The sequence below is a fragment of the Hypanus sabinus genome, chromosome 20 (assembly GCF_030144855.1).
Source record: "Hypanus sabinus isolate sHypSab1 chromosome 20, sHypSab1.hap1, whole genome shotgun sequence".
NCBI classification, from domain to species: Eukaryota; Metazoa; Chordata; class Chondrichthyes; order Myliobatiformes; family Dasyatidae; genus Hypanus; species Hypanus sabinus.
In genome coordinates this window covers 51,389,507-51,401,539 of record NC_082725.1, presented here as the reverse complement: position 1 = coordinate 51,401,539, position 12,033 = coordinate 51,389,507, and the positions used below count along the sequence as shown (strand labels likewise).

General features: G+C 39.2%; 2 protein-coding genes across 6 annotated transcripts in view; one reads left to right on the top strand and one right to left on the bottom strand.

Annotated features, from left to right (window-relative positions):
• Window positions 1–12,033, top strand: part of LOC132378526 (uncharacterized) — a 377,364-nt gene that overhangs the window by 166,770 nt on the left and 198,561 nt on the right. The window lies entirely within an intron of this gene.
• kif13a (kinesin family member 13A) overlaps window positions 1–12,033 on the bottom strand; it is a 240,130-nt gene that overhangs the window by 88,380 nt on the left and 139,717 nt on the right. For all 5 annotated transcript variants that reach the window (XM_059945486.1, XM_059945482.1, XM_059945484.1 and 2 more), the window contains exons 12-14: window positions 9,636–9,746; window positions 7,161–7,295; window positions 162–292 (exon numbers count right to left, since the gene is read on the bottom strand). In XM_059945486.1, the coding sequence (XP_059801469.1) occupies window positions 162–292; window positions 7,161–7,295; window positions 9,636–9,746 (377 nt within the window). The remainder of the gene's footprint in view (window positions 1–161; window positions 293–7,160; window positions 7,296–9,635; window positions 9,747–12,033) is intronic.

The window sequence follows — 12,033 nt, the reverse complement described above, 5'->3', positions numbered from 1 at the left end:
TAAGCAATTTTCCTTTTTTAAAAACGTATGTCCCAGTATCTCCATTTCTTAATTGATTTCTCTGTAGTGGGATTTAATGGTAACTGTATGGCTGAAATGATAAGCTCAGCCGCTGTTTGGGAGGTGGGCTCGGACTGATAGTTTCGATGTCGATAGATTACCTGGCATTTTCATTTGGGCTGAGAATGACATCCCCGTCGGCAGTGAAGTCAATGACACAGTGCTCGGGCTGGATACCAATTCCACAAAGTTGAATGTCCTGAGATTCATCTGCACCAACTCTAGTGTGATTCTGATGGAAACATTAGAAGTATAGAAAGGTCAGCACTGTGCTATGAATAGTCACACCGTGCACAGCACAGCACGCCACTTCAGCCAGCCAGCATGAATCAGTATTTCCATGCACACTGGCTTGGCAAATATTTAATCATAACCTTTCCCTTACTGAATACCGTTAAAACACGGCTTAAAGCTGAAATAGCAGCAATAACAAATACAGCACAAGCAAAAGAGCTACTGAACTAAAATTGGTAATTTAAACAGACTACTTTTCAACTGGCTGAGTACTTTCAAACTGGCAAAGTTTGTTCTCATGAAGTTGCAGAAACCAGGACATGGTGATTTTGCAACAGGAACACTATGGAAAAAGTTACTGACCTATGCTTCCTGCAGAAGGAAGGTGATAACTGGAAGGGGGAAACTGTCCTGCATTAACTGCTCTAACTGGAAATTGATAAAAGTAATGAAGATCAATTGTAATCACACCACAAATACTCAACCAAGCAAGTCAACCATGTAACATGTGGGAGGCTACAACTTAATTCTCATTTTAAGCATATGGGAGAGATAATCAAACATAAGCACAATAACTGTTTAGTAATTTCTGGCTTTATATTTCTTATACCTGGAATATAATTGTGCGTGGAATGGGGAAAGAAATTACAAGCTTAGATTTGCACTACAGCTTTTTTAAGTCTATATCGAACATTATGGGCTTCATGATTAAAACAAATTCATTAAGCTGGAGACCAAATATGTAACTCTCATTAAAATTTACGTTGATCTAATGTACATTGAAGTTAAAGTTCCATGGTGAGACTTGCATGCCATAGACTTGAAGACAGCGTACAAGGATATGCTGGATAATGAAGATTCAATGTGTAATTATCAGTAGAGGAAAGGATAGAATAGCTTAACAGTGCTAAAAGTTTAATCTAATTTGGAAGATGATGTCAACACACACAAAATGCTGGAAGAACTCAGCAGGCCAGGCAGCATCTGTGAAAAAGAGTATAGTCGATGTTTCAGGCTGAGACCCTTTGGCAGGACTGTCGCAATGAGGTCACAATCAGTTTGGAGAAGCAACACCTTATATTCTGTCTGGGTAGCCTCCAACCTGATGGCATGAACATCGATCTCTCGAACTTCTGGTAATTGCCCCCCCTTCACCATTCCCCATCCCTATTTCCCTCTCTCACCTTATCTCCTTGCCCATCCATCGCCTCCCTTTGGTGATCCTCCCCCCCCCCTTTTCTTTCTTCCATGGCCTTCTGTCGTTTTCTACCAGACTCCCCCTTCTCCCGCCCTGTATCTCTATCACCAATCAACTTCCCAGCTCTTTACTTCATCCCTCACCCTCCAGATTTCACCTATCACCTTGTGTTTCTTTCTCCCCTCCCCCCACCTTTTAAATCTACTCATCGTCTTTTTTTCTCCAGTCCTGCCTAAGAGTCTCTGCCCAAAACGTTGACCATATGCTTTTCCAGAGGCGCTTCCAGCATTTTGTGTGTGATGCTCGGATTTCCAGCATCTGCAGATTCTCTCGTTTGTGATTGGAAGATGATGTCATGAACTCTATCCCAGAATATTTTGTCATCAATATAGTGGAAAGAAAGGAAAAGTTGATGGAGTATTTACAAGTCCCCTCCAGAGAAATGCACATAACCTGAACAGTTGACAAGTTGGAAATGCAGCAGCCTGGCAATTTAATTAAATAAAAGCACAGGCCAAACAAGGGCAAGCTGTGGCTAAAGTACAGAATTTAACTCAACCATTTAAATTTTGCTGCTAGTTGTCAATATATTACCATGAACCCAACTCCCACCAAATGAAGATCGTTGCAGCCGTGTAGCAGCCAGAAAGTCCATTGAACAGTCTCACAAACCATTGTATGAATGGGCTATGAAAATGTGCATAGGTTGGTTACAAATGTTGCAGACTATATAAAGATTGGTAATGTGGAGTGCTGAAGATTATCAAAGGATACAGCAAGATATAGAACAGTTGCAGATATTCACAGAGGAAGGTGGAGTTCAATCTGGCCTGAGGTGAGGTGTTGTACTTTAGAAGATCAAATGTGAGGGGACAGGATACTGTTAACGGCAATATCCTTAACAGTGCTGATGTGTATAGGGGTATTGGTGTCCAAATTCCATAGCTCCCCAAAAGTGGACACACAGGTCGAAAGGATGGTAAAGAAGGCTTGTCTTTATTAGTCAAAGCATTGATTTCAATAGTCCTTTATAAAATTCTAGTTAGACCTGGAGTACAACATTCAATTCTGGTTGTTCTTACAAGAAGGAAATGAAGGCTTTGGAGAGGGTGCAGAAGAGGTTTCCCAGGATGCTGCCTGGATAAGAGAGCATGTGCTAAGGACAGGTTAGATGAACTTTGGTTGTTTTTCTCTGGAGTGAAAGAGTCTGAAAGGAGATCTCATAGAGGTTTATAAAATTATGACACTGGAGAAACAGACAGCCATAAGAGGTACTGCAGATCTAGAGCAACGCACACAGTGGGCTGGAGGAGCTCAGCAGCTCAGGTAGCACCAATGCACGTGAATAAGCAGGCGATGTTTCGGGTCAGCCAGTATCTTTCTCCCAGAGTCTAAACCACGAACACAATGGAGAACATGCAGTTATGGTGGCAGGGGTAACAGGAAAGGAGACGTATGGGGCATCACTCCTCCCCCTCCCCCCCACAGAGTGGTGGAGGCCTGGAATGCACAGGAGGGGTGATGATGAAGGCCAATACAACAGAGGTGTTCAAGAGGCTCTTAGATAGGCAAGTGAATGTTCAGGAAATAGAGAGACATCGACATTGTGGGACAAAGGATGTATTCCAGTACTGTATTATGTCCTACAAGTTGGGCACGTGATCCTGAGGAGGGCCTGTGAACTATATGGAAAGGTGGATCAACATTACACTGCATCTGCCTAAGTGTTAAGAATGGTATTTGCATTGGAAGAGGTGTAAGCTTAGCTGAAGTTAATGTGTGTGCGGTACATATGGAGACAGTAGAAATTATATCAGGAAAGAAGGCCATGGCAGAAGGTAATGACGCTGTCTGGTTATATAGCAACCTGCATAGTTGATGCCCTGAGATTTATCTGCATCAACTGTGCTGTAATTCTGATGTTCATGCCAAAGAACACAGTAAACTTCCCAGAAATAGTGGAGGACAAGATGTCTAGAGCAAATGAGCTCACAGAAATCAAAATGAGTAAAAAAAACAGACTAGTAAAAATGATCAATTCCAAGGACCCGCTGACCTCTAGAACAAAGAAACGTTGAAAACCTATAGCACAATACAGGCACTTCAGCCCACTAAGCTGTGCTAAACATGTCCTTACCTTAGAACTACCTAGGCTTACCTATAGCCCTCTATTTTTCTAAGCTCCATGTACCTTTCCAGGAGTCTCTTAAAAGACCCTATCGTATCCTCCTCCACCACCGCAGTTGGCAGCCCACTCAATACACACACCACTCTCTGCATAAAAAACTTACCCAGACATATCCTCTGTACCTATTTCCAAGCACCTTAAAACTATGCCCTCTCATGCTAGCCACTTCAGTCCTGGGAAAAAGCTTCTGACTATCCACACGATCGATGCCTCTTGTACACCTCTATCAGGTCACCTCTCATCCTCCGTCGCTCTAAGGAGCTCACTCAACCTATTCTCATAAGGCACATTCTATCTTAGGATTATGAAGGAGGCAGCAGAGAGATAGTCGCATCAGTTGCTATCATCTTCCAAAATTCTGCGGATGCAGAATGCTTTGCAGAGATCAGAAAGTAGAAAATGTAATATTAATTAGAAAGGAAGGAGAGTGAAAACAGGAAACTGGAAGTTATTATTAGTAGTAGATTGGAATCTATTATTAGGTATATGCTGAAAGGGTACTTGAACTTCTGAAAACCAAATAAAGTGATAGATGTGTTGTTTCTTTTTGGATAAAATTTGCATAACAGATGAGGGTGAACAAATTGATAATGATGTATTTAGACTTAAATAACATTTTTGTTCAGGCACCACACAAACATTTAAAAAAAAAAGGCTTGTGACATGTGAGATTAACCATAATATACTGGCATGAAAAGAAAAAACAAGAGAAACATATGACTGAGTCATTATTGGGTTGGGAGCATGTGACTAATACAGTGCTGCAGAGGCTGGTGCTGAGTCACACTGCTTCATAATCGAGATCAATGATTTGGATTAAGAAATCAAATAGGAATCTTCCAACATTTGCCAAAAGTACAAAACAGATTGTCAGTGTGGGCTGTCAGAAAGATACAGAGAAACTGAGGGGGTACGAATGGACTGAGAGAATGGGAAAGGACATGGCATATAAGATGGAAAAATGTAAGATCTTGCTCCTTGATTGGAGGAAGGAAGTTATTTTTCTTAATTGGTAAAGGACTGATAAGCTTTGGTGTTTAGAGGAATTGGATATGCTTGTACACAAATGGTTGAAAGTCAACATGCAAGCTCAGTCAGAAGGCAATTAGACAAATGTTATGTGACTTTTATTGCAAGAAGAGCCATCTTGCTCCAACCTTGATGAGACTGCACCTTGCACCTTGACTTCGTCTTCCAATACAAGGAACAATATACAGACATCATACAGAAACAACATCGTTTCCAAAGATGTTGGACTTGTACAAGGACTGATTGAGTGACTGTGTATTTATTCTGTCAAGTTCAGACAAATGAAAACAGATTTAGTGGAAACATATACACTTCTTAAGGGGCTTGACAGGATACACTCAGTGGCCACTTTATGAGGTACAGGATTGGAACCCAGTGTGGTCCTCTGCTGGCTGCAGCCAATCCACTTCAAGGTTCGACATGCGGTACGTTCAGAGATGCTGTTCTGCACACCATAGTTGTGACGCATGGATATTTGAGTTACCGTTACCTTCCCATCAGCTTGAATCTCCTCTGGTCTTTATCATTAACATTTTCACCCACAGAATTGCCGCTCTGTGGATGTTCTTCATTTATCGCACCATTCTCTGTAAACTCTAGACAGTTGTGAATGAAAATCCCAGGAGATCAGCAGCTTCTGAGACACAAATCACCCCACTTGGCACCAACTATCATTCCATGTTGATAGTAATTTAGATCACATTTCTTCCTCATTCTGAGGAATGGTCAGAACAGCAATTTAACTCTTCACCACATTGGCATGCTTTTATGCATTGAGTTGCTGCCACATGATAGGCTGATTAGATATCTGTAGTAATGGTAATGTTTACAGGTGTACCAAATAAAGTGGCCATTGAGCGTACATTGCCAATGTCTCCACTGGTTCAGGCTTCCAGGAATGGGGGTTACAGACTCAAAAGGTCCGCCATACAAAACAGATTTCAGAGGGAATTTCTGCACCTTGACATTCTGTACCCAAGGTTCAGTCACTGAGTCTACTACTTTTCAGCTAGAAAGTGAAGCAAGGAATAAAGAATGTGCAGGAATGTGCCACTGAATGCCCTCTCTCTACTTCTGCTTCCTCTGTCCTTATGTTTCTCGAATGCTCCTCTTGTATTTCTAATGTGCCCAATCTGAATCTTGAAAACAAATTTCATTGAGATATCCAAAACCAAAGTTCAAATTAAATTTATTATTAAAGTACATATATGTGTGACCATATACGAGTTTCATTTTCTTGCGGGCATACTCAACAAATCCATAACATAATTATAATAGAATCAAAGAAAGACCACACCAACTTGGGCATTCAAACGCTGTGCAAAAGAGGATAAACTGTGCAAATACAAAAAGAAATAATAATAAATAAGCAATAAATATCGAGAACATGAGATGAATATGAAAACCAATTCTAAACTACCCAGCAAACAACTCGGAAATAATCTATTCAGAAAATTATTAAAGTAGTGAAGGAGAACAGCATATCCATAATGCGGAAGCTTCAAAGAAACGTCAACAGTTGTAAATCTATATTGTACAAGGTATCTGCACTACATTATATTCCATTCTATGATGAGAACAGAAGTTAATAGTCTATATCCATGTAATTGTATATATACACTATTTTATCAACACTCATATGGAATCCTTAATGTCATAACGTATTTTTAGATGCTTCATGACATTCTTTGACAAATTTCTGCTGCCAAGCCAAAGAAACAATTATATAATTATAATGGAAGACAGTTTTGAAAAAGTATAAAAGGAAAGAAGAGGCGGTGGGCAAAGAGGCTGAAACATTGAGGGAGCTGGCATACTGAACCAATGTATATATGTGGATGTATTTTGTAATTAATGCTTCGGCTTCACGCTAGCTGGAGATGGTTTGTCCAGCATGAGCACATGCATTTATATGAGGGTGCAAATCTTCATTTAAAAGGTTAACTAAACCTACTTATTTTGATGGGCAAACATGAGGAAATCTGCAGATGCTGGAAATTCAAACAACAACACACACAAAATGCTGGTGGAGCACAGCAGGCTAGGCAGCATCTATAGGGAGAAGCGCTGTCGACGTTTCTCCCTATAGATGCTGCCTAGCCTGCTGTGTTCACCAGCATTTTGTGTGTGTTGTTATTTTGATTGTGTATTTTCATTGATAATTATCAGCACTTTAGGAAAATTTGTTTTAAATGTTTAATTTTAAATATCAACTTGAAGGTTTTGTTTGCTTAAACACCCGGAAGCCTCACAGCTGCAAAGGGTCAATGCAGTGGGTGTGATAAGGGAGTCAAGCATGGAGCTGGCCCACTATGGACGCCCATAGAGTCCACAATGGAGGTAACAGGCAGTAGCAATTGTGGCATGCATTTGCATCTAACCTCCACTGTACTCCTGCAACTGAAACACTTGTTACAAACAAGGCAGCTTGTGCTTCAAACAAAGGCTCACCTTCAAGTAATAAACAAGAAGCTCATTGAGTGCAGGGTCAGCATTCAGGTTGACCAAAAAACATTTGTCATCTCCAACTTTAATGCCAGATGACTCCAAAGAAATGCCCATACTCTCAAGCTGCTTCTGTCTTTCCTGTATCAAAATTACAAAAGACATCAACACATTTTAGTTCCGCAAGAGTTAATAACAGCCCCCTATTTCAAAGTGAATTCAATACTCTAGTTCAGAAATTTTTTTTTAAAAATGAGAATAGATTTAGTTACAGAAAAGAAAATTAATGATTCTGGCTCATCCATATTACTTAAAAGACATAAAATACAAATGTATTTTGATCCTTTGGAAGTAATAATTTCAAGTTACCTCATCAAAATGACTTCTGTTAAATCACTCTTGTAAATCTGATCACCGATCCTAATTAACACAGCTATAAAGGAAGCTTTTCACAGGAAAATACGAAGCACAAGCTGCATAGAAAACATGTTCTGAAGTCAATTTCATGTTCTGGAGGAGGCTGTAAAATTGGTTCATTTTTAATTCAAAGTAAATGGCTATTATGTGCAGCCACAGCAGTTAGATGTGAAGTCTAACCACATTCAGTTCTGACCAATTGTAACTTCCTTGATAACAAGTTAAATAAATCAATCTCAGATTAGTTTAATAGAAATTCATGTTACGTATTCAGGCAACAATAAATATATGAGTTCGGCAAGGGTTTTTTATAACAAACAACACGTTTATTAAACACAGAAAACAAACCCCCCCCAAAAGGAAACAAACACTAACGTAACTGGAAATCAACTGCGGTGCGGCAGTTCTTAAAGCGATATTGCAAAAACAGTTCTTTAAAGTGGTATTGCCAAAAGTTCGATATGCTCACAGTCCATTTAAAAGGAGAGACTTTATAAGACGATTTAAATTCTGTTTCACGTCGCTTTGCTTCGATACCCGGCGTCGAACTTCCCACGAAGAATTTATGAAACGGAACGGCTTAAAGGCACTGACCTTTCCTTCCTCACTATCCTCAATCCTTTCTGGTAATCCCAGGGATTAACGCGAGAATAGTCAACGAAATCCTTCCAAATAAGGATCGAACAAAGGCCGAACCCGTTTCACCGTAGAAAGCGATTCTCCTCGATCTTTAACTCCCGAACTTCGATCTTCACTCTCCACTGATTCTTAAACTAGCAGAATTGTAAAGAACCTGCTGGCAATGACCTTTTAAACTTTAGGCATTAGATAAAACTTCATCTTTCAACTAAGCTGCGTCATCACATTAAATCACGCAGTGGCATGAAGTCAACTTGGCAAATCTAGCCACGAACTGCCCCTCCTCACAGGGTGGGGTCTTCCTTTTATAACCTGTTAAAAAAAAAACCTGTCACATGATCTCTACTGGCAGGAAAATGACGTCACTCCACCATCACAAGACCATTACCTCAAGTCCAGTATAGCTTCAACCCCAGTCACGTGACAAGGATACCACTGTCATGTGTCACGAGAACGTAACATTCAATAGCAGAGCTTGCTTTCCAAAAGAAATCCCGGTTTCATTAAACATTTAATTACAGAATCACATTCGCCAGAATTCCTTAAAAAAAAATGCTGAGACTCCAACTCTGTGATTTGCAGTAGAATGGCAACATTAGAGAGCTTACCCTTTCAATTTTTGTCATTAATGCACTATGTTCCCATTATCAGAAAGTGCTACACTGGGAACTATATTTCACAGCTCTGTAATCAGATAAAATCACATGGCAAATCTCTATCACACCCATTCAATAATGAAATCAACTTTGCTTTCTAGATAGAAAGAGTTCAGCCAGTGTTTTTGCTTTTGGAACAGAACTCTGAGGTACCCAGAAATATTATGTGTTACTATTGTCATTATTTTTTTTAAATTGTTGATCTATAATAATCAAATGGAGATGTTAGTACAATCTGATGTTCGTGAAACTATTGATTTATTTAAGCAAATTTCTGGTCTGCTTTCCAACTTCACCATTATGAAATTTAAAAAAATACAAGTCATTGATCTAATAAAAAATATCTTAAAGCAGGGGTTCCCAATCTTTTTTATGCCATGGATCAATACCATTAAGCAAGGGTTCCATAGACCCCAGGTTGGGAACCCCTGCCTTAAAGAATTCGGGCATGGTAGAGTTAGTAAAAGTTGAATTTAAATCGTAAAAAAACTGAATCAACACAAAGGCCAATAATATAGACCAGTCTCTTGTCGCGCTGATACCTCTTTCAGAGTAGAATCAGAGAGGTGGGAGAGGGACGATAATCACCTTCCCCATAATCACATCAAAAATGTACTATCGTTCCATAAACCTGTTTCCATTTGAAGTACAAATACTCACAACTAAGAGAAACTTTGGTCTTTAGCACGTGGCACATTTGAGCTTATAATTGTTATCTCAAGGAAAGAAATTATTAATCCCATTAAATCTTTTTCCTCCACAAACAAACCTGTGCAATTTCTTCAGTTTTCCTCAGTTTCTCCTCCCAGGTAACAGTCAGGTCTTTTATAAGTTTTTCAGATTCTTCTAATTTCTCTTTCAGCTCTGGTGCTTTCATTGCCTATACGACAGATGCAATAAGATTCTATCATTTTTAACATGCATTAACATACAGACAGAAAAATATTTTATGATCTTAAAATTACAGCTCATCTTTCATCAGGGCAGAGGTTAAAAAAAGTGAATCTTCAGCTGATTTTGAAGTTAACCACCTCATGTATCTTCATTAAAAGATAGAGTTAGTTGAAGATGTATTTTGTCTTCTGCAAATAAACATTTTTCACAGTCTGAAATCATGATAATAAATTCATTCTACTTTAGATTAGCTAAATTAATAGAAATCAGCAATTAAGCTTCATACTTGTCCAAAACAGTTCAGGTCCTTGGTTCCAAAACCAATTCTCTTTAGATATGGAAAAGATATCGTTTTTTGACATTTTAAGTTCAACAGTTTAACATTTTTGTTATTAATTTTGCAAAGGGTCCTACATTAGTCATTACCTCCTGATAATATAGTTCTGACATTTACATGAGACAGGCAAATTATCTTTGAGATTTTTGATCACTATATCCAGTTCCAGTCCCTGATTTACTAATTCATTTTAAAAAAAGGAATTAGTAAATCATGGACTACATCAGGATAGAGTCCCTGCAAAGTTCATATACTGTACATAAGCTGACTCTCAACAGTAATAACGCAGGCCTGAGTTCATTTTTAATCCACTCATCAGAAACAAGAGGAAATAGTGATGCATGCTATAAAATTATAGACAAACAGAACTTGTTTGGGCTGGATTTTTCTCACTCTTACTATTCCAGTGGATACCACTGGCCACCTTCTCTTCTCTGCCTCTCAGTCATCAAAGTTAGAGACAAGCTGACACATTCTTGTTATGCATTTAATATTTCAGAAATATTTGAGTAGTATTGTAACTATATTGTTTGATTAAGCATTCTTTGTTTAAATAATTGATTACAGATTATACGTAAAAGTACGTAAATGGCATAAGTCATCATGTCGTGTGTGCATTTCGCTAAAGTAAAAACAAGTTTAGAGTACACACGTTATCCCAGGTCCGTGTTTTCTTTCGATTAGTTTTATACTTCGAAGTTACAAAACATAACAATTCTGACATCCAACACTGTTACTGGAATCATCAGAGACTCTGAGCAGAGACGAATTAGACACACTTTGGTTGGCCTAAGAGGAACAACCCTATTTATTTATTAACAAGTAAAAAGGTAAGCTCTGGCTAATAATAAACACAAAGATTCTGCAGATGTTGGAAATCTTGAGTAACATATACAAGATGCTGGAAGAACTCAGCAAGTCAGGCAACATTTATGTAGGGAGATAAACAGTCAATGTTTCAGGGCTAGACCCTTAAACAGAACAGGAAAGGGGACAGAAGACCAGAATGAGAAGGTGCGAGAGCAAAAGGAATAAGCTGGCAGTTGAGACCAGCTGAGAGGGAAGGTTTGAAGCTCAATGTAAATTTATTGTCAAATTACATATATGTCAAGTTGAAATTCATTTTCTTGTGGGCATACTCAATAATCTAAAGAATAATAACCATAACAAAATCAATGAAACACAACCCAACTAGGACATTCAACCAGAGTGCAGAAGACAACAAACTGTGCAAATACAAAAAGAAGAAGTAACAATGATAAATAAATAAGTAATAAATATCGAGAATTTGAGATGAACAGTCCTTGAAAGTGAACCTTGTGGGAACATTTCAATGATGGGGCAAGTGATGTTGAGTGAAATTATCCCATTTGGTTCAAGAGCATGATGGCTGAGGTGTAGTAACTGTTCCTAAACCTGGTAGTGTGAGCCCTGAAGCTCCTGTACCTTCTTCCTGTGGAAGGGCAAGAAGCGAGCACGTGCTGGGTGGTGGGGGTCCCTGATGATGGATGCTGCTTTCATGTAGATGTGTTCAATAGTTGCAAGAGCTTTACCCATGGTGGGCTGGACTGTATCCACTACTTTTTGTAGGATTTTTTCATTCAAGGGCATTGGTGTTTCCAGACCATGCTGTGATGCAGTCAGTCAATAAACTCTCCACTACTCATCTACAGAAGTTTGTCAAAGTTTTAGCTGTAATGCTGCAAACTCCTAAGGAAGTAGAGGTGTCGTTGTGCTTTCTTCATAATTGCACTTCTGTGCTGGGCCCAGGTCAGGTCCTCTGAACTAATAACTCCTAGGAATTTGAAGTTGCTGACCCTCTCCACCTCTGATCCTCTGATGAGGACTGGCTCATGGACCTCTGGTTTCCTCCTCCTGAAGTCGATAGTCAGCTCCTTGGTCTTGCTGACACTGAGTAAGAGGTTGTTGTTACAAC